Source organism: Corvus brachyrhynchos, unplaced genomic scaffold (genome assembly GCF_000691975.1).
Source record: "Corvus brachyrhynchos isolate BGI_N302 unplaced genomic scaffold, ASM69197v1 scaffold209, whole genome shotgun sequence".
In the NCBI taxonomy this organism is placed as follows: domain Eukaryota; kingdom Metazoa; phylum Chordata; class Aves; order Passeriformes; family Corvidae; genus Corvus; species Corvus brachyrhynchos.
Genome location: NW_008246056.1, coordinates 2,373,330 through 2,395,989, shown reverse-complemented (window position 1 = coordinate 2,395,989; position 22,660 = coordinate 2,373,330). Strand labels below are relative to the sequence as shown.

Sequence of the window (22,660 nt, the reverse complement as noted above, 5' to 3'; positions counted from 1 at the left end):
TATATGGGAGAGCACAATATAGGGAATGTAGAAGGGCCATGAAAACAAAGGGAAGGTTCATGCTGATATCAGCAAACTTCACACCTTGTTGGCTATTTCTTCATTTTCTTTACGAAAAGGATAATGAGTCATTTGGTAAAATAGATTGTGTGTTTCCTTTGCAGAGGAGAAATCCCAGACTTGAACAAGATTCTTGACCGAGATGACATAACCATTATGAAAAGAGCCATCTTTTCAACTCAGGTCAGAAAATGTGTTATTTATATGAACATCTAATCTAAATAATAAAAGTGATGACCTAAAAGGATTGTGTATGACATACAGCGATATGTGTGCTTTGGGAAGAAGTTTTCAGTAAGTATACTTCTCATCAATAACATTTAAAATCAGCTCTGATTGTTTTTAATGAGTATGACCCAAACTAATGTTTTAGGGAGTCCATGGATATTCCTTCAGTTACATGCATTCCTAATTCTTTTGTTCTGCACTAAGTGTGAACTTGGAGTTGTTCCTGAAGCCTGGATTCTTCCAATTTTATTAAATATGTAAAATCAAATTCTAAGAAGATACAACATTGACTAAAAGTCTTCAAAATTAAATGGTGGGCCCTTCTAAAAGTTAGTACAAATTCATTTATTTTGAGGTAAACTAAACCTATTCACATCAATGACAAAATCTGCCACTGTCTTCCAATAGCCTTAGGAAATGGCAACAGGACTGTTTGCCAAGAGTTTGCCTGACTTATGGATTGCCTTTTCTATGTTCAGAGACACTCTCTGCCTCCAGTGACCACCCACAACATGATTGATGACAGCAATGACCCAATCCTCAACACCATCCGGCGCATTGGCCTGTTCAACAACCGCACAGACCGCGTGAAGGTGCGTTGTGGCCTTCTCATTTCAGATACAAAGTGGGATTTCTTTAAACATTCTCAGTCTGGATCGTTAGTGTGGGGCATGAAATAAATCCCTGATAGGTGGTATACTCCTAGAGTACTACTTCTCTCTTCCTCCTTCCCTTTCCAGGAATAACAACTTGTCACTGCACAAAGATCCTCAGGTGCTGTTTAGCCAAGTTAATTTCAAGCAAGAAATCTGATGTTAGGGAATTGTTTTCATTTCTGCCTCCTGCACTGAATGAGGAGCTGCTACTCCTGAAATCAAAAAAGTGCCATGGGTCATTTGCACCCAGATGTAAAATTCTGTCATAGATTCACTTGCTTAAAACTGGAGGTCCAAGGTTTGAGCACAGATATTTCTGGAGTATTGATTCATCTGTTAAGAGCAGCACCCTGATAGTCAGCACTTGCTGTAGAAGGTAACCAGAGCTCTTTCTGAGCAGAAAGAATTCCTGTTCATGTCATGCTCCTGTTTGCATCACCTGTTGAAACTAAATTTATGCAAATAAATCCTTTCTTTATTTCCATGTTTACCTTGTCAAACCACAGACATTATCAGCTCCTGCTTTCACAGGTCTGCCAAAGTTGGGTTTTTTTCTGGCAATCTCTGACATTCTAACTATGACTATCTCAACATCTATCTAGTCAAAGTAGAACATAAAGTTGCAGATTCTTCCTCTTCCAACCCTTTTCTTTAAAGACAGATCCAAGGTATCTCTAGCAATGGCATGTCACTTATCCTCAGTTTCTTTTTAAATCCATGGCTATACCTCAGCAAATCTTTTCTTACACTTCTTAGTTACTTCTTCCTGGCTTAACATATGAACATTAACTCCAATGAATTCTGGGATCATAACATGGTAATAATACAATAGATGTGACAAAAGTAGGGGGGAAGGATGCACTGTGTACAAAAGTAGTAAAAAATGCCTCAGAATTAACTGCTTGAAGGTATTAGAGAGCAGATAGGGTATAACACAGCAAACATCTCCTGCTTCTCAGCAGATGTCAAGTTTATAAAGAACTATTATTGCCACTGAAAAATTGCCTCCTACATCAGCAGGCTTAATACTTAATGGGCTGAATATCATTAAAGAAAATCAGTAAACTTCAAATTGAAAGTAATTTTGACAGAGGTATGACATATCCAGGCAGACACAGCTGGCTTGTGAAAAATACCCTCAGCAATGCCAGTGGAATCACTGGGATCAACTAAGCTTGCAAAATGAGTTTACATTTACTGGTTGAGTACATTCACTTATTTACTCAAGTGAGTAGCATGACAATCTTATTAAGAAGGGATAAAAGCATATCCTGGGCATGGAATAATGGCTGTGGTATGTTCATGCGGGGAAATAAACCCAGAGCAGTTTAAACCATTCCCTCACATTTCTTCCTCCTGAAGCTGACTGGGCACCACGTACAAGGCACTTCTCAACTAAGCAGTGGATATGAGGCAGTGACCCCAAGCCCTGCAGAGTCGTGCAGATAAATTAACTTCAGTCCTGAGAGCTGTCTTTCAGCAAGATTAGTTGGCCTAGGCACAGATTTGTGGTGACAGGGCTGTAATGTGTCTGGTTTCAATATTCCCTCTGTTCTTGGGAGGTCTGTTGAGTAGGGTGAACATTCCTTTATTATTTCACGGAATGCTGTGAAGCTCAGAAGTGCTGTGTCTGCCTGAGGCCTCCTCCTACTGAGACATCCCAATAAAATCATAGAATGGCTTGAGTTGGAAGGGACCTTAGAGATCATCTCATTCCATGGGCAGGGACACCTTCCACTATCCCAGCTTGCTCAGAGCCCCATCCAGCCTGGCCTTGGACACTGCCAGGGATGGGGCAGCCACAGCTTCTCTGGGCAGCCTGTGCCAGGGCCTCCCCACCCTCACAGGGAACCATTTCTTCCTCATATCCCATCTAAATCCACTCTCTGTCAGTGTGAAGCCATTCCCCCTTGTCCTGTCACTCCAGTCCCTGTAAATCCTCTGTACCTTTGTACACCAGACCAAATCTTGCTAAATTCCACAGCCTTAGACCTAATTCTCAGTGCACATGGGCCTCCTTGATGAAGAAGGGTAAAGCTGAATACCTGTCCAGAAACAAAATGGGTTCATTATCAGTTCTATTTCCAGGAAAACAATTCACAGAGGCAGGATGCACTTCAGTGTGGGAAGTGGGTTGGATAACAGATGGATGGTCAAAGGAGGTGTTGTCCAGATACTTAGAAAAAGACCAGGGTGAATAAGTTGCCTAAGCTTATTCATAATTAAAATGTATCAATGATGGTTTTCTTTCACCTCTAACATAAGTTTTGAATATCCAGGTGATCTTACATCCAGAGTTTCTTTCTTCAACAAGCCCCTTGCTGCCCTTGGACTATGAGGAGTTTGTTAGAGGCTGCCACCTTGGTGTATTCCCATCTTACTATGAGCCCTGGGGCTACACTCCAGGTAGGAATTCTGTACCCTTAACTAGTGTGGAAAGATGAACACCCATTCTGTTGATGCATCCAGTTCCTTCTGGAGTGCTAAAAAAACTCTTTAGGCCCTGTTTACTCTGCCATGCAAAGGTCTTACTGCTGGCAAAATTGTCCCTGCACTGGACTCTTTCCCATACTAATGTGTAATCTTTTGGTTTTCTATGGCTTTAGAACAAAAACTAATTTTTAAAACTTAATTCTTGACTTGGTTCAAGGATTTTAAAAGAAGGTGTGCAGGAATGTGCATATTAAAAAAAGCAGGGCAAGAAATCTGATGCTACCAGCTGACATAGTTCAGTGGATTTAATTCAAGATAACAAGTTTGAGAGAATTATGTACTACCATAGCTAAGTTATTTAGCAGAAATACATGTGTTGGTAGTGAATCCCATTGAATTAACTGGAAATTTCTAAATATGCAGAGAGCATATAGATTCTGCCTTCAAATATTCTGTCACTACCCATTTCAGTCTCCCAGAAACAAAGTGTGCTTTTTAAAGGTAGATTTATAATTAGTTTGTAGACACCAGTTTTATTGTCCCATGAATGAAGGCTATGTAGATGGCTTTGCACATTTCTAAGACTAGAGTCTGCATGCTGGTTTAGGTTAGGCTTAGGCTCCTTGGCAAAACCTCTTTAAGGAGGATAAGCAGTTATCCTTACTCATGACTGTGACAGAAAAAAACTACAAAAAATGCATACATTTTCTGATTTTATAAAATTAGTTCCATATCCACTGTGAATGCAGTCCTGAATTAATGATGGGGTTTGTTGTTTTGGGGTGGGCTTTTTTCTTTTTTTCTTGCTATAGAGACCTGTTTGCAAACCATGAATATCAAAATCCAAAGTTTGATACGCTCCTGCTCCTAAGAGATTCAGCTTTGCAAATAGTTGTGAACAACTAATTAACATAGGTGTACATCAGGCTCCAATTTAAAATCCAAATAGCCCTGACCATATATTGGGGTTTTCTGTTTCAAAACTGCAGTCCCAGAAACTTTTCAGTTTGTCTGCGTTGAAACTCAAAGATATGTTTGCAAACACAGTGTGAATTTCGTGTTTAAAATTTCTTTTTATGTTTTTTTTTCTCTCAGAATCCACAACAAAACATTATCATAGTTTTCACTGATATTTTTAGTGCAGCTCTAGTGTTATGGGACCTTCTGTCTGCCTGTTTCTTTTTCTTTTTCTTTCTCAAGTGAAACCATTGCAGGTATATTGCCCTGAAATCCTTTTTGCCTGTTTCTTTCTGCAGCTGAGTGTACTGTGATGGGCATTCCCAGTGTAACCACAAACCTCTCTGGATTTGGCTGTTTCATGCAGGAACATGTTGCTGACCCAGCAGCCTATGGTAAAAACTTTAACAGCATATCCAAATATCACCTCTGAGTTAGGAAAGCAAAAAGCACAGCAACCATGCTGTTACTCCTCAATTTGGTGTTTCTCTAGGACAAGGGAATTCATTGGGGGAATATATTCAGGGCTCTGAATATCGTGTTAAGTCGGACAAGTAATTTCAGCTGTCATATTTATCCAAACCCTTTCCAGGTTATTTATCTTTTGCCTCCCTTTAATTTTTTGTCTGCTGTATCCTTCCAAAACCCATCAGTGCTCATACCCATCTAGAGTCTTCCAGCACATCCCTTTAGTGCCTCTGCACTATAACACTCTGAGCCTTCCAAGGAAGCAGGGAAAGTCTGCTTCTCTTGGGCTAGTCTGGGACTTTGAGACCAGTGAAACATGTCCCTCACCAAACAAACAGTAAATTATCATGTACACTAAAAAAAAAAAGAGAGCTGTGGAAATACAAGGAATCTACTTCAAATAATGATCTGCTTGGGAAGATTTACAAATGGTTCATGACTGGAGTGTGGTGAGGAGGAAGGAAGCCAATGCCTGGTATGTCAGGACAATTCTGCCTCAGCAGATGCTTCATTTTGGCCTGATTGTCCTTGTTTTCCAACTGGTGCTGTTGTCACTAAAGCCACAGCCTCCCCGAGGGACAGAGCAAGGCACGGCCCTCCCTGTCCTTTCCTCCTTACTTAGCCAGGGCTAACTGGATGCCCCATCCCTGGAAGTGTCCAAGGCCAGGCTAGACAGGGCTCTGAGCAACCTGGGACAGGTGTCCCTGCTCATGGCAGAGGCTTGGAACTGGATGATCTTAAAGGTCCCTTCCAACCCGAACCATTCTGTAATTCTGTGATTCCATGAGTATTGAATATATTCCCAAAATAGGGCCTCTTTCCAAGCATCTTGGCTTGTTTTCACAGTCAGGCAGTGACAACCCCACATTGGTGCCAGCTTTGCCTGACCTAGGGGCAAGGGGCAGAGCCAGGTACAATATATAGATACACCTGCCTGGGTGGACATATCTTTGAGACCCTCAGAGACACAGAGCACAGGTCACTTGCTCTTCTCTGCCAAAACATAGATGTGAGTTGACATAAATTACTGTGCTGGCACCAGGCACTTCATTAAGGTAGTTTTACATCTGTCATGTCCATTAAGAGAGCTGCAAGGTCTGGTACCCTCTTTCTCCCAACACCCTGGTGTAAGGAAGGTGGCAAAAATAAAGGATTAATCTCAACAAACTACATAGAGGCAAAGGTTACCTCTGCCCTCTCTCTCCCAGAATTGTCTGTCAAGTGATGCATGTGAGTTAGCTGTCTCTATGGAAACACTTATGTTTCTACAGAAAACAGAGCCTCTCTCCTACAGCCTGATTCTGGCCATCCACACTTGTGAAGCTAGGAAAGCACTAGGTTATGATTTCTTTAAGAGGTCAGTATTTTAAAAATTTTGGGAGATAAAAATGATGCGTCTTCATCCAGAAACTCGAACCCTTTTGGACATACTTACACAGCAACAACAAAGCCTCTGAGTTTTGAAGAATTTGCTGAATTTCAGCCTAAAAAGTAAAGAAAATTAAAGTTAAAAAAAAATGCATATTGCTCTGCATCTCTCCATTCCATCAGAATGGTAACAAATGTTCCAGTTGTAGCTGCCTTTTAACATTAAAAAGGATATACTGCATGTAGTATTTGTAAGGCTACGTGACAGAAGGTGGATTGGAAGTGCAAGAGGTCAGATCGCATCTGCAGTCCCACTCACCTCACCCTTTCTTGTGTCCCTCAGGGATCTACATCGTGGACAGGAGGTTCCGCTCGCCAGACGAGTCGTGCAACCAGCTGACCCAGTTCCTGTACGGCTTCTGCCAGCAGAACCGGCGCCAGAGGATCATCCAGAGGAACCGCACCGAGCGGCTCTCGGACCTCCTGGACTGGAGATACCTGGGCAGGGTGTGTGGGATAGAAGCATTACAAATTCCAGGCTCATGGGCCTAGGCAGCAGCCTTCAGCACAGTGCTGCAATGCAAGGACACGGCCCTGTGCTGAAATTCCCCTCTCAAAGGAGCTAAAGGCAGAGCTTTTACGTTTCAGTGTAATCCTTCCACGCTCTAGTGGCAAGGAGAGACTGAATAGGTTAGAGCAGAATCCAGTCACACCGAGCTTTTTCTGATGCTAAACACAATGTAAAAAACTGGTGTTGCTGGCAGCACCTACACTAAGGAGGATGTGCTCCGAAGTCATCTGGACACTTTCAAAAATCCTGCCTGTCCTTCATGAAATGTCGCTGGGCCCTGTGGCTCCTCAACATTCCTAAACTGCCTCTGTGCCTTAAATGCAAATAGTGCTTTTAATTTGACACAGAAAGCATGGCAGCACCACCTACTAAGAAGACTGTAGCAAAGCAGTGTTCTCAAGTCCACAGGGTTAAAGATGTGGATGCACATATATGAGCTTTGTAACTATTTTGGACCTTGTCCTGCTCTGATACCTGTGTGAGAACCTTAGTATTTATGTGGTTCCCAACACAGTATAAGACCTGGATGTAACAAGCTATTTTTTCTGTGCATGTGCTGAAAACTCAGGGATATAGTGGATCTATCAATATTTTTGTCAAATTCTTAAATACCAGGCATCAGTAAACTCATAAATGTTACTTCTCTGTCACTGTTACACATGCTTCTGTGCAGTCCAAAGTGACTTTGGGTAAGTCTAAAGCTTATGTGTAATACATATGCGCACTTGGAAATTGTACATGTAAATTTTCCTGCTTAAAAAAACCCCAGGTCTTTCCTGAGGGATAAAGCATACTTGTCACTCAGTAGGAATTACACTGACCAAGACAAGTCCTAGTTTCCATCTTAATACGTCTTACAGGCACCTTATTCAGCTTCTGTTCCAGACTTCTTTGATGTGAATCTGTCATGAATGGCTCATCACTTCACAGCCCTGTGTTCATTACAAGCAGTGATATCAGCTGGATTCTGCTTATCTGAAAACATGTGTAGACTTTTTTCAGCACCATCTTTTAGAAGATGCTCATTTTATGTTTCTTTTCCCCCTTTGCTTTAATCTGCCCAAGATTTCTATGATTTGTAATGGCTTCTCTGTTTTGTTGCAGTATTACATGCATGCCAGACACTTGGCCCTCAGCAGAGCATTCCCAGATAAATTTGAGATGGAACCAAGTGCTCCACCAAAGGTAAAGTCTGCTTTTGGAGATGAGTTCATCTTCATTTTAACTGCTTTACAAAGAGAGAGAAAGAAATTTTTAGTGTGAGGGAGAAGAGAGTTAGCAAGTTTGGGTTTAACTAAAGGGAGTAGGAACTCCCAGTTAAAAGCTTAACAAGTTATAGACCCAGTCTCCAGTCAGAAGTGTGCTGGTTTGGGCTGGGACAGAGTCAATTTTCCTCACAGTAGCTGGGCTGTGTTTTGGATTTGTGCTGAAAGCAGTGCTGATAACACAAGGATGGTTTAGTTCTTGCTGAGGAGGGCTTGCAAAGAGCCAAAGCCTTTTCTGCTCCTCTCCCACCCCACCAGTGAGGGGCTGGGGGTGCACAGGGAGTTGGGAGGGGACACGGCTGGGACTGCTGACCCCAACTGACCAAAGGGACATTCTAGACTTTATGGCATCATGTTCAGTATACAAGCAGTGCTGATAACACAAGGATGGTTTAGTTCTTGCTGAGGAGGGCTTGCAAAGAGCCAAAGCCTTTTCTGCTCCTCTCCCACCCCACCAGTGAGGGGCTGGGGGTGCACAGGGAGTTGGGAGGGGACACGGCTGGGACTGCTGACCCCAACTGACCAAAGGGACATTCCAGACTTTATGGCATCATGTTCAGTATAAAAAGCTGGGGGGAAAAGGAGAAAAGGGGGATGTTTGTAATGCTGGTGTTTGTCTTTTCAAGTCACTGTTACCTGTGATGGGGCCCTGCACTCCTGGGGTTGGCTGAACCCCTGCCTGCCCATGGAAAGTGGGGAATGAATTCCTTGTTTTGCTTTGCTTGTGTGCACAGCTTTTGCTCTCCTTACTAAACTGTCTTAATGTAACCCATGAGCTTTCTCACTTTCCCCCCTTTGATTCTCTCCTCAACTGCTCCAGGAGGGAGCAAGCTGAGGCCGTGTGGGACTGAGTTGCTGGCTGGGGTTAAACCACAACCTATTGGGGTCAGATTCAAACACAAAGGATACCAGGTGTGACAGAGGAGCAGCTCTTCAGATGATTTAGACTGAGCTGGATGGGACTATGCCAGTTTGGACCAGCTGAGGAACTAGCCCTTGAATTCCTCTGGGAAGAGTGGCAGCTTCTAATTTTTGCTTCTGCTAAATGCCATGGAGATGTTCTGCATCAACCAGATAGAGGGGCAGCTGGGAAAGGATGTTCTAGGGAAAGCAAGGCAAGGTATTGCCTTCATCTAGACATGGTACATTGGCTGCAGCTGCAAGGGGTCGCTTTAAAGGTACACCTTCAAACAGTTCTTGCCTAGTCCAAATTAGCACCAATTTGAGAAGAGAGGCTGCTCAGACCCACTGTCAGAACAAAGTGACTTGAAACAAAATCTCCAAAGAGCAACTAATTTTTTTTAATAAGGAGACAGGAGGTTCAGACGAAAACCCCTTGCTGGGTTTTGCAGATGCTGACATTATAACTAGACAATTGTTTTGAATGTTCAGATTGAAGCCTGAATTTCAGTAGGCATATTCTGACTACAAAGTACAGAAGGATTTTGTGTTGTGCTGATTGTTTTAAGGCTCAGTAAAGATAGTCATGCTTTGCAAAAAAGCGATGCTGGGAAGGGCAGGATGGTGTTTATGGCACAGGGTAAAGTTCTCTGTCATACAAGTGTGTACTTACTGGCAGAGGAGGACTGAGGGGACCTGGGTTGAAGGAAGCTTAATTTTAGAGTGCAGGGCAGGTCTAGCTTACATCCCACCACTGACTTCCTGTGAAGTGATGATAGCCTTAAATTGCTGTATAAAACCAACCAAGGAACTCAATTAATTCATTCAACTTGCTTCTCTCTCTGCCAGACGGAAGGCTTCAGGTTCCCCAGGCCTTCATCAGTGCCACCATCGCCTTCTGCCTCCCAGCATTCCAGCCCTCACCACAGTGAAGCTGAGGATGAAGATGAAGATGAGAGATACGATGAGGATGAGGAAGCTGAAAGGGATAGGCAGAACATCAAGTCCCCCTTTACCCTTGGAGCCTTGCCACAAGGGAAAAAGAAGCAGCACGGAGAATACAGGAACTGAACTCGTTGCTCTCACCCTGCTGTGGTCTCCCCCTCCACTCAACAGTTTCTCCTGTAGGCTTGGCAAGCTTTGTGTTAAGGACAGTGTGGTATAATTAGAGGAACCTCAAATGTTATTTGAGCTGCACTGCTGGAAAGCCTAATATTATTTCACCTTGAAAGTAGTTAAAATGACAATTTTTCTGTGTCCCTTTGAGGTAGAAGAGATTTTTCAAGCTCAATAAAACTAGAGAATGAGACAATCCCCTCAGGAGCTTATACAAACTGCAGATCATACCTTTGTCTATGGAATCATCTGTATTAATCATAGTTTACATGAATAGCTACATTTTGGGTATCCCAAAGGAATTCCTGCTCCATTTATATTTCCCCTTTTCCCCTCCTAAATTAACATGAACTTTAAACCAGAGCTCAAAAAATTAGAGGAAAAAAGTGTTACTCTGGAGAAATGTTGGAAGAGTTTAAAAAGATGCACTGAAAAGAAAATGGTCTTTCTTTTTCCTGATGCTGTTTATTGTAAGCATACATAATTAAAACATTTTTTTACAGCACACAGAAGTGTCTTGATCCAGTGGTAAAACATGCTTCCTGTGGAACAATATAAAGTCTTATGGAGTGGCCATTTGAATTTGAGAGACAAATGAAGTCATCTTTCTGAGGTCATTTAGACCCACAATAAACAGCAGACCGTTTATTTTCTGATTCCTCTGGTATGTCTCTTTTATTTTCATCTTGTTGTAGATTCTAAGTCTGTTAACAAACTGGTTTGGGAGGAAATTAATGTAACTTGGCTAAAGTGAATGACAAAATTTCCTTGAGTAGCACCTTCCCCTGCAGACAAAATGCCACAGAGCAATGTGATAACATTCAAAGATCAGTAATTTCTATCAGTCCATGCTCTATTTCACTTCTTCTAGAAGAGATGTAATCCTAATAAATAAAGCTAAAAAAATTCCAGACACGCTTTTGAAAAGCACCTGAGACATCAAAGTTCTTGAGGAATAACTGATCCTCACAACAAGAACTAAACATTTCATTTGCCTTACAGAAAGCTTTTAGAAGTATTTCAGCTCCTAGAGATGCAGAGTGCCTGAACTGGCTCTTCAGAAGCACATCTTGACATGAAGACGTTAGGAAGGAGATCAATCTTTTGTTTTGCAAGTTTGTGCATCAAAAATTTCTCATGCTGTTCAAGAAAAGACATTTCCAGGAATTTATTCAGCCTGTCCTTCAGCAGGTAGGACAATGTGAGCTTTGGAGGTATTTACCTTTCCTGTCAATCCCAGGGGAAGCCTAGATGTCCAACTTTGGTTAGGCTCCTACCTTTCAAGCACTTAACCAATGCTTGATGACATGGTTCTTAGTAAAGGACATTTGGAATAAAAGTGACAATGTGCCTATTTGTGTATTTGGCCACTTAAAATCAGTTTTAAAATTGGACTTTCATTCTTGAGCTGATTTGGATACTTGAAAGAACAACTATTCTCAGAAATCAGGTCCGGGCTTTTATGGTAAAATCTTACTTGGAATTAAAAGGAGTCACTATTTCTTTAGCCATTTAAGAGGTAATTAAAACAATGAGTAATTTTTCATATAAAAGTGATGAAGGCAAAGATACTGCAAATATTTTCCTTCACACAGTTTACTAAGGGGAGAACAATTGCATTTTGTGTTTCTTCCACAAAGTGCTCTCAATCAGAGTTCCCTTGCAGAGTCAAAGGATGTAATGGCTGAGAGTCCCGAAGAAAGAATATTTAAAGGGCATATTGATTGAAAGTTAATGTTTTCATAAAGAAATAAATCGATAAATCCATCTTTATGGCTTGTATTTCAAAGCTCTGTTGTAGAGCAGGAAAGCTGTGTGTGTTTCAGCACACTCACATGCTTTGAGCACCCTCCTGGTGTTAAAGAGTGCACAGCTTTTGAGATAGGTTTAGTCTGAATTCTCAGATTCAGGTCCTGCAGTGGCCAAAGCGACCTCTGCCCCATGCCTTGGGCTCATGTTAGTTCTGCCTTGATTCCAGGATTAACCATTAGTAACAAGGCAATTTATCTACAGCAGAACACTTCTGCCTGTTGAATTTATAGCACTGGGGGAACGGCTTCTCATTCAGCCATGGCGACAGATTGCCTAAATTAAATGCCACACATTCCCAACAGTTACTGACACCTGACAAGCTTGGTAGCAGCTCTCTGTTACATAAGGGATTGTCTTCCAGATGGAAAATACTGGGGTTTCACAAGCAGCTCACCAGCGAGGCAGAAGGTTTATTCCATTTCATAATATTTGTGAAGAATTGTTTAAGCTTGAGCCCTTAAATCAGGAACACGTACAAAAATCAGTCAGCTGGGAATAGGGTGAGTACAGTTTCTGTATCACTGGGACAGGCAGAGGCATATAAATTTCAAGACACTGATAAACCAAAGGATGTAAATCCCTTCTACTTTTCACTTTTCTAGTGGAAGGTCCCCCTGCTCATGTCAGGGCATTTGGAACTGGAGGATCTTTAGGGTCCCTTCCAAACCAGGCCACTCTAGGACTCTGTTCCCTGATTCTATGCTACTTCTTGTCTGAGCACTGACTGATGATCCTGTAAAACATGCTGGAAAATCACTTTAGATGCACCTGAGATATTCCAAATATGCTCTAAACAAAGGGCAATTAAATTAATGAAAGGATTCTGGTGGATAGCACTGGTCTTGAGGTAAAGTTCATCTTGAATGTGTTCTGTCATACAACAAACACTGCTGTTGGAAGATATATGAGTGCTTAAAAATGAACAAAGCAGGACATTTGATTTCTCCAGTTATGTTCCTCCATGAAGTGATACAGACTATAAATAATTATTAAAAGTGCCTCTAACCCCATGATAAAAGTTAATTCCTCTGTCCCTTCAGCTGTGTTTCTTTGTGTTGAGGAGATGCAACATCATAGTGTGAGTTAAAATTAATTAGCAGTGTTATGAGAAAGATCAGGGGAACTTAACATTAGAAGATGAAGAGCATGAGTAGGGTAGAAGGTTAAAAAAATAAAACATAGTTTCTTGGACACAGAAATCATGTGGCTACTCTTTAATTACTTCAGAGCTACAGAGGGCTTACCAGTAAGACCACAGAACTACATAAATAATGTGAGATACATCCTTATCAGCACAGAATGGTAATTAACAAATTTATGTATAATTCCAGTTTTACAACTCAGAAAGAAAGAACAACAAAAAAAAATACAATCGCAATGCAGTCATTAACGAGGCCCTGATAATGCAAGACCTGTCCCCAAACTGTTTTTATGTGGTGGGGCTTGCTCAATAGGATTATGCAGAGTATTTCTGCAGGAGTGAACTGGGGCAATAAGTGCTGCTGCCTATTCTTTGTGCTGACAGATATCTGCCAAAAAAAAAAAAAAATTTAAAAGTCACCAGCTTTGCAGTCACAAATAGTTGGAATGTTTTTACATCTCACTGAATTTATTGACCATCAGCAGCTCACAGAGCTGCCAGTCAAGTGGTGAAGGAATATTTATCATTTTAAAAAGCTTCAATATTCAGCTGAGTGGAAGGTGGTAAAAGGCTTCCCAATGATAACTGAAAAACTGTTTTTAATGAAATGGTCATCCAAAAAGACAGTTTTAATCATCTTTTCAGGTTAGATGGTACCACGTATTTTAAATTTTGGATGGGACATACAAAATGCTCTAAAGAAAGAGGGAACTTCACAGATGCTTTCCTTATGTGAGCTAATACCTTTTAATCCCTTTGCCTTCAAAATTTTGCAATGTGCAAACACCTCACCCTTTGGGAACTTCAGCGAGAATGGATGAAACACTCTACTTACAAAAGTTATGCTTTCAGGCTCACAGCTGTACAAATGTTAAAGACGTTTTAAATAATTTCACCAATTCGATAGATTGTCTGCCAAGTAGCCAGGGTGATCACTGTTTTCTTCCTCCGCTGTAAGACAGCACACAATGGGGAGAAGTAAGTTGTAGATAAGGGAAAGTTCAGTCAGCCAAAGTTTTCAGCTTTCAGATGTGCCTCAGGCACAGATTCAGTGCAGTGTGACTGCTCAGCTAAGAGAAGCAGCACCTCTAAAAACATTCATGTCTTCTCTCATTTTTAAATGTAGGAATTTTTCTGTTTGCTGAAGAACAAAGATACAAACCATGTCCGCAGGGGTAAGTTAGCACACAGCAAAGAAATTTCATGCTGAAGAAAATAATGGATTTGTTCTTCATTTGCACACTGCCCTCAGTCTAAAATCAGCTGATCTGAAAGTGCATGGCTTACCCAGGTTTGACTGGTTATTCCCTACTACAGTGATGGAAATGTTATTCCACACAGTATTTTCCAAACAAGCTTCCAGTTCTGCTTATTGCTCTCAGATATTTCACCCTTTCTTCTCAGTTGCTGTCCACCATCTCCTCTCCCACAGCAGCAGCAGGCAGGAAAATACCACTAAAATTTGTAAAAATCCACCTTCAGAGGATTTTGTGGGCATACAAATGACACTTTCACTGCTTTAACTTTAGAACTGCTCATATATTTTATCCAAAGCACTATGCTTGTTTTTAATTCTGCCTTTCTCTCTCTCTCCAAAATGCCACTGAATTTTTTTTTGTTCAGAGTTCTGCCAGGGTAGGGAAGAGAGGACTGAGCACAGAGCCCCAGCTCCATTTCCAAAAAAAAAAAAAAAAAAAAAAAAAAAAAAAAAAAAAAAAAAAAAAAAAAAAAAAAAAAAAGTCTGTGGTAGCTGAAGAGGTGAAAGATTTAAGGACAGAGGACATGGAGAGCAAAGGTTTAGGGTCTCAGCCTGGTGGTATGAAACCAACAGCTCCTCTCCTGGGACTCTTATGGATTCTTTTAAACTTTTGCACCAAATCCAGCAGAGGAATAAAAATTTCACAAGCAAACAATATTACAGAGAAAAAGGAACCTGAGTAAAGATTTGGGTTTGAAAATTCAATTAAAAATAGCCATTCCCTTGAATCCAAACCAGGAAAATGTCTGAAAAGAAAATTAAAAGCATGATATACAAATATTTACCTGCTATCATTATGTGGCTCATGTTCTAATCTGTGTAAATGCCCACTCCAATACAATGCACTCTGTGGAACAATATCTTCATTCAAAACAGACCTTTTAGACTGATTTGCTAAATTGTTAGTAAATGAAATACTGAAAAACCACTTTTAAAAGATTAGAGGAAGATAAAATGTGCATTTACCTTCTTGTGCTTTCTGTAAGGATCTAAGGAACAGTGCAGCAGCTTCAGAAAGAGATAAAGGATTTGTGTTTTGGCTGCGTGTTTCTAGAATGAAAAAATCAGAGGCGCATGGTTTGTTAGTGTCTGATGGCATTTCTTTACTTTGTTCTTTGCTTTTTTATTATTTCTACAACTAGGGACCCAAAGACAAGAAAATACTGTTGTGTCCTTCATTCTATAGCAGTGTCTGCTAAAAACCAGCCTGATAAATAACAAAAGAGAGATTAGCAATCTTTTTTAAAGGGAGGTTATTTCAAAATCCTTTGGAAGGTAAAAAGAACATTTTCCGTTTTTGTTTGTTCCTAACTGTTTTTACAACATTCTGATCCCTCCAGAAACATCGCCTAGTGTGGATTGATGTCATCTGCTTCTGTTATTTGTCACTTCAGCACAATTAATAGCTTGATTTGATTATTTTTAAAGAAAGTCAAAAGCACTGATGAAAATCCCACTTAGCAGCCAGGTCAGTCTGGAAATTATGTAAATGAAATCACACAGATGCACCAGAGAGGAAAGTCAGTCTTTGTCATGTGCTGGTTGGAATGAAGGGACTAAAAAAAGGGGAGTTCGTTGTTTCCTTGGTTATGATTCCAGGAAAACAAATCCCCTCCCATTTCCATGGATTTCTCCCATAACCTGAGGGAAGGTGGATGAGTTCCACACCCCTGTGCTCATGGACTCACCGAGCTGCACTCTGTCATACAGGTCCTTCCTCTGGCTCTCATCTGAGATGAAGCGACGTCCCTCTACAAAAGCAGTGGGAGAAGGGTGAAAACAGCCTCCAAATTTGTTCTAATTCCAACCTCAAAATCCCTAAATCCCCTGTTTTCAATTTTCTATATGGTCAAGAGCCTTCAGTCTCTTTACTGGACTATAGAGTACTGCCTTTTAAATTGTAATTCTATTCAAAAAATGAAAAAAACCCACCAAAATCCCAAACTAACACAATAAAATCCCATTGCTTCTTATGCATAAAAAGAATGATAAAAAGCTCAGTAGGGAAGTAACACAGTGCATTTTTCAGTCGGAAAAAATTAAAACAAACAAACAAAAAAGAGTCAAAATCTTTGCTTTGACTAGAAATAATTGTATTAAAGTCACTAGAACTTTCAGCTATATTTACAGTCGTTTGGAGCCTGTATTTATTTTGTTTTACTATTATTTGTATTGTCTCCCTTTTGCACTCTCTCAGGATTATGACTTTTTTTTTCCTAATTTACAGGGAACTTTTTTCTTCCTCCCTTAATACCTGCCCTCCCTGATAGCTTTTAATTTTAAGTCAACAATTCAGAATACAATTTTTCATGTTAGTATTTCTGTTAAATTTGATGATTTGGATCGAAGGACAAAATCTCTCTTTGGCTCTAAATTTTATCTTTCATATTTAATTCTTCTTTAACTCTGGACTAACAGTAGAAACTCAAAATTTCATTCACACAACTGTAACACCATAATTTTGTGGCACTGACATCTAAGTTCTCCTTAGAAGAGGTCGCTTGTGGTCTTGACACCAACTTTGCTGCAAGATGCTTGAAACAGGAATGTGTGTTCTGTTGCTTGAGAAGATGTTTCACTAAAGCCTGAGTGGGAATAAGGAATGATAACTATATCCAGGATGTCTTAAACCCCCTTTAGGATTATTTCAGATAAGGAAACTGCTTTTGCAATAGGTTTTACAATCAAGTGTCAAACCCTATACATTTTCAGCCCTTTCTTTTCCTTTTCTTCTTTCAACGCTTGCTTTTTTGATTTGATTTCTTTAAAAAAAAAATATTGACAATGCCACAATTTCAGAGACAAGAAGAAATAACTAAGTACAGAATCAGAGAATATTCTGAGTGGGAAGGACCCACAAGGACCACTGAGTCCAACTTTGAAGTGGATTACCTGTACAGGGACCAAAGGTGTGACCTTGACATAATTAGCACCATGCAATTAACACAACCTCCCTGCAAGCCTCAGAACTTCTACCTCCACAGCATCCTCAGGATCTCCTGCTTGTGTGGAACCAAGGAATAATCCAGGGGTGGAGAAAATTATCTCCTCAAGATGGAAAGAGCTCGGGACTTACGTGCACCCTTCAAATAGAGCATGGCCTGAGGAGTCCAGTTTCTCCTTTGGAAGTGAGTCTTTATGCAAAAAAATAGGAGGGAAAAGAGACATGTCAACATTTCATGCTGTTGCTAATTAGTGCAAATACTTAATGGCACCAACCTCTGAGCTTCATGAGCTCCAGCCTGAGCTCACCTGAGGAGCACTCCAGGAGAAGGTGACGAAGGATGCAGCCAGGAACAGGGCCAGGGCAGACGCTGTGAGTTTATGCAGCCCCTGTGCACAACAAAGAACCACAAGGTGCAGGAAAAGCCTTTCACATCTGCACATCCTCCCAACTTCACATCTAAATATGAGGGTGTTTCCAGCTGCTGCTTTGTCCCTGTCTTGCTGCCAAACCTCCTCTTGCTCAAGGGGTGTTGCAGTGCACGCTGATCTGATCAGAGGATTAATGTTAAACAGAACTTTATTCTTTTTTCTCAAATCCATTCCATCCTGGTGAGAACTGCCATCATGCAAGCACCTTTTGTGTTCCTGTTTGCAAGGATATCAAATCCTCCAGAAATGAGAATAAGGTACAAGGATAAGGATGGTATAAATCTACCTTGATTTTACCAAACTGTAGACAACAAGCAAATGTAGGGGGTTTGTCATTCCAAACAAACAAACAAACAAACAAACCAGGAGACCAAATCTCTACTTCCTCAGGTAAAAAAGAAAAAAAGGAAAAAATGTTTTAGATTTAGCATCCTATCAATATCAACCATGATTAACACAAGTCAGAAGATGGGTTTTCTCAATTCTTTGAGTTTGCTCACTGATGCAGCACATGCAAATGGAAGCATTGAGCATGAATCCTCTGTGCACAAGTTGCATCTCTGCTTGTTCACACAGACCATGTTGTTATTCACGTATTGATAACAGTGATGGGCAGCAGAGCATCTAACTTTATGTTTCACAGTGGTTTATTTCATCCTGGGCTTGAGAGCATGTTGTGCCACTGGTGGGTTTTTTAAATACACATTATATATATGTGTGTATATTTCTTTCAGGTTATTTTTAAGGAAAAGTTATTAAGCCTCCCTGCAGTTCCTAAACATTGCACTCACATGAAAAAAACCCCAAAAACATTAATTACAAACTAAATGTTTCCTACACACCAAAAAATTCTCACTTACCTTCATACTTATCTCAGTGACAAACCTTCAGTCTTCTTTCCTCGGGATGATGTGTCACAAGATCTCCCTCCTACATGTCCAGGGGTCCCTTTTTAAATCTTCAGAGTGGAGGTGCCCTCCCCTTCCGTGGCAGGGCGGAGGAATCTGAAGGGATCTCTTGTCAGCCCTGTAGATGAAAAAGCAGAAGGTCTGATGACTCCTGAGGGAAACCTGCAGTCTTGCAGGAAGTCATGATTGAAATGATTGAAAGATGGATGCACTTGGAGATGCACCCCATTAACCAGGTGAACACCTCCTGAATACATCAGCATCAGCCCTGTGTGTTTGCAATGCATCACCTTCCTGCTGGATGATCAATAATCACAGCCAGGGTGGGTATTAATATGGATGGCGAGAGTTTACCCAGGATAATCTATCATATATCAGATTACTATCCATTGTAGGGGCTGGAAAAGCTGGTAAATGACTTGCCAGCATCAAGAAAAAAGTGACTTACCCAGTGTCACTAGCTTGAGGTTATTCCTCGCATATATGTAGAGGATGTAGTCTATGGTGTGATTCTCTAATGATTTCTTGCATCTAGGTTTCTTACACACAAGTAAAAGTACAAAGCTTAACAACAGCAACAAGCAAAAAACCAACAAACAAACAAAACCCAAACCAATAGACCTTGAACTCCTCATAGTCAGAAAAACTTTTCTGTGTCATGGATTAGCTGGAGTAAAAGTCCAGATCATGGGCTTGAATAGGTCAAACAGTGAAGCAGTGAACAGAAGAAAAGGCAGGGATCAGAGAAGTCATTTCCATGAGCTACTTCTGGGTGATTGTTGGGCTCACTGCAGTCATGGAGAGTGGGTTTGGTCTTCAGGCAAAGAGCTAATCACACTTGATGCCTGGCCTTGCTTGCTCTATACCCAGGGTTATCGTCTCTCCTCCTGCACTTTTTCCTTTGTAAACTTGATGGAAGCAGAAGGAGAAGCAAAGCAAACAGGCAGGTAGAAATTTGCTGATTAGAAGATTGACCAATGGAAAGTTTACTGCAGCAGCCTCACGAACAGGGCCAGCCTGTGGTGTGACAAACATCCAGGTCAGGCCGTGCATGTGGCAGACACTGGCTCATGAATGTGGAGTCCAAGGAGGAATGTGCAGACAGGCTGCTCACTGTGAGCTCCTCCCTGGCACTATGTGTCTGTGGACACTGCTCCAAAGCACATTATTAAGTGAAGGTGCAATTGCTGTCCAGCTTTTGGGGGGTATCGCTCTTTTCTCTGCTCATGCTGCGCAGAATTGCTCACTGAGTATACAGAACTGCCATCAGCTGCAGCTCATGCTGGTGTAGAGGCAAGAAATCAGAGGGCAGTTCAGGTTTTGGTCTCAAGCAGCTCCTGTGGTGGCTGGGAGCTGCTGTTAGAGCTTTATCCTTTTTAAAAGGCCATGCCCTGATGCATCCTAGCCAGCAGAAGGGATTCTACTTGCATCTACTTCACTGTGAAGTTTACATTTTCCCTGCTCTTTTCCCTGTGCTCTGACAGATCAGAGACATTTCTTGATGATGCTTAACCCTTAGCCTTAGAAGGGGGCTGTGCATTGCATCCCAGAGACATTTAACATGCAGAGGCTTGGAAAAGGTAAAGCTACTCCTCTACTCCCTTCTGGAGTGACTTTAGATCTCCCCTTTACACACAGACCACAGGGCTGGAATCAAAATATTCAGCTGAGCCTGTGAAAATTAACCCCCTGCCTTTGGGATTGAGCAATGTGAAGTATAATCCCTTCAGGATGGTTGTCCTCCTGGTAGGAAAACCGGAATGTGTCTGGCATTGAAAATAAACCCTGCTTTTCCTGTCACTGGAATAAGACAAGATAACACAAAATAAACAGCCCTCCTGTTGCAACTGGGGAGAAGAGGAGGAGAATGGGAGGCATGGAGAAAGATTTGTGTTGTTACCATGCTGTAGAAAAACAGCTTCAGTTTTTCTTGTCTTTTGACCATTTTGCAAAATCTGAACTACTCTGACTTGGTTGTGCTGGAGTCTCAGTCTCTCTTCCAAACCTGGGTGTATTCTGAGTCCCACTGGAACCTTGTGGAGATTGGGGCTTTTTTGAAGGTGCTTGGAGGGCAGCAGGGAGCTGAACTGAGCAGATCAAAATCTGAACTGCCTTGGAGGGACAGGTGACCACCAGTCCAGAACAAAAGCAGGATCTTGACAGCATCATCTTAAATTGAATGGTTTTATTGCTGTACCATCAGAGGCCTCAGTGGCACCAAGGTATCTAAAAGTCAGGAATTTAGTTGCAAACTATAGCAAGAGACAGTTGACCTTGACCTTTCACGTCAGGTGAAATGAACCCAATTTCAAATTGTATTTCCAAAATGGCATGGGGCTTTGTTATTTTTTTAATTTCAAAAGGTTTTTATTTTTCCCTTAAATTGTCTGTTCCTTTGTGACTCTTGGCTCTAAGTCCATTTATTTTTACTATGACCAGTGACTTCAAGTTGCTTTGGTTTTCAAACAAAAGTGTATTTCAAGATCATCATCTTGGAAATCTGTAAGAAGCCTGCGTGCAGAACAAAGAACTCCAGGTTTGTCAATTCAAGGACCAAAATTTAAAAGGTTTGGCTTCTCCCTTCAAAGCTTTTTCTTGCCATGATCCTATGAGAAGGTGGTCACCTCACCCTTCCCAGAGACTTCTAGGATGGCGTATGGGACACAATTTATTTGCAAGCAGGGACAGGAGGCAATGTTTTGGGAAGGCAGTGCAGGTACTGAGAGTGTTTGCATTCACAAAAGAGCTGTGATTGTGTATGGGCACATGTGAGCTCCTACTCTTGAAAAATGAAGCAGCCTATAATTGGGTTATGGATCATAACACACTAAAAAACTGTGGCACTTCAGGAGGATGAGCTGTGCATGAAACACTCATTGCCAGTGCTGCCATTTCTCAGCTGATTCACCTGGAGGAGGAAGTGGCTCTGGCATGTAATCAATACCCTGAGTGAAGGAAGCAGAGGGAAGCTTGCTATAGCAGCAGGACCCCTTATTAGAAAGAAAATAACCTATTCCTATTCTTCGAGATGATCTAAAGGGCACAGGCTGCATATCCTGGCACTGTAAGTGATAAAAAGCCAATTTCTGGCATTGAAGTTCAGTGCTGAGGTGAGAGAAAAATGTTCTCGTGTGCTGGAGTTTTAACCAGTGGGGTCGAATTTACCTCAGTGATTCACGTCACGACCGTGAACTTTCCCAAATATTTCCCTGAAAATACAGGATCCAGTCATTGTGCCTGTGTATTTTTAACTGCTGGCAGGGACACCAGTGATCTGTGGCTTGCTCCTGAGTAAAAGGTGTAGCTGTCATGTGTGTAGGTGGTCAGTGGGTGCGTCAGCAAACACTGGTGCCGTCAAGGTATAAATCTCCTGGGACTTGAGATCTTTCCTTTGTGCTTACTCTCATTTCCTTTGGGTTTGTTTTGGTTTGGTTTTTTTTCTGCTAGTTTGGTAACTCTGGGAAGTACATCCCACTTCTGTCTGGCACCTGAACAGCACCTAGCTCAGAGTACTTCTGGCTCCTACGTGCTACTGTAGCATCCTAAAAGGCTGTAAAATGTCATGGCAGAGCCTGCAAAGTAGGAAATTACGAAGTATTTTGCATTTAATTTGCACTAAGTTGTATTGTAAGGCAAGCTTCCTACCAGTAGCAAAGTCAAATATAGATAGCCCTAGAAGGATGTTGATTTGTTATCACTGAGAAACTCTGAGAACAGATTAGACAACCCCTTTTTAGGACTCATTGCCCAACTGATCCTGCCCAGACACATGGTGATGAACTGTATGACCTCCTAATACCTTCCTTTTGGACGGTTTTTTTGTGTTTCTGTGATCCTTCAAAGCTGACTGTGGACTTTAACCTCATATATCCCACTCAGACTAGGGGGAAATTTGAGTACAAGTTCCATATTTGCCTTGTAAAACCTATTGACCAAAACAATCCTATCTGGGATCCATCAATACATTTTATGCCACACAAACATGTTTTTCAGTGTTATTTATTTTCATAATAGGTCCTAATTTACAGAACCATAGTACATCTTTAAAAGTCATCTAGTCCAACCCCCCTGCAATAAGTAGGGATGTCTTTATCTTTTCTGGGAAGGTGAATTTTCATGGTGCAGCTCTGAAGGGAAGAGATAC

At 41.3% G+C, this 22,660-nt stretch overlaps 2 protein-coding genes across 3 annotated transcripts in view; one reads left to right on the top strand and one right to left on the bottom strand.

Moving 5' to 3' along the window:
- The window catches only part of GYS2 (glycogen synthase 2), a 44,027-nt gene extending 33,349 nt beyond the window's left edge, over positions 1 to 10,678 (top strand). Inside the window, exons 10-16 of the mRNA XM_008642452.2 lie at positions 165 to 243; positions 768 to 881; positions 3,224 to 3,350; positions 4,634 to 4,729; positions 6,514 to 6,677; positions 7,846 to 7,926; positions 9,756 to 10,678. Of these exons, the coding sequence (XP_008640674.1) occupies positions 165 to 243; positions 768 to 881; positions 3,224 to 3,350; positions 4,634 to 4,729; positions 6,514 to 6,677; positions 7,846 to 7,926; positions 9,756 to 9,977 (883 nt within the window). The 3' untranslated portion in view covers positions 9,978 to 10,678. The remainder of the gene's footprint in view (positions 1 to 164; positions 244 to 767; positions 882 to 3,223; positions 3,351 to 4,633; positions 4,730 to 6,513; positions 6,678 to 7,845; positions 7,927 to 9,755) is intronic.
- Positions 10,679 to 13,033: 2,355 nt separating this feature from the next.
- SPX (spexin hormone) lies at positions 13,034 to 18,601 on the bottom strand. Of its 2 annotated transcripts, XR_001865687.1 has the most exons (7): positions 18,469 to 18,601; positions 17,486 to 17,566; positions 17,310 to 17,367; positions 15,922 to 15,984; positions 15,200 to 15,283; positions 13,811 to 13,926; positions 13,034 to 13,363 (listed from the first exon to the last, which is right to left on the bottom strand). XR_001865687.1 is itself a non-coding variant. In XM_017745874.1 (6 exons), the coding sequence occupies exons 1-6, from the start codon at positions 18,472 to 18,474 to the stop codon at positions 13,868 to 13,870; spliced, it is 351 nt and encodes a 116-aa protein (XP_017601363.1). In that variant the 5' UTR covers positions 18,475 to 18,601; the 3' UTR covers positions 13,034 to 13,867. The 2 variants fall into 2 exon arrangements, 1 of the variants encoding a protein (XP_017601363.1); XM_017745874.1 differs by having other exon boundaries at positions 13,034 to 13,926.
- Positions 18,602 to 22,660: the final 4,059 nt, after the last annotated feature.

What these genes read in the sequence shown, in the direction of transcription:
- SPX (XM_017745874.1), bottom strand. An exon ending in TCTCCTGGAGTGCTCCTCAG is followed by an intron (nt 17,368 to 17,485) that starts GTGAGCTCAGGC and finishes TTTTGCATAAAG; the next exon opens with ACTCACTTCCAAAGGAGAAA. An exon ending in GTATGACAGAGTGCAGCTCG is followed by an intron (nt 15,284 to 15,921) that starts GTGAGTCCATGA and finishes TTTTCATTCTAG; the next exon opens with AAACACGCAGCCAAAACACA.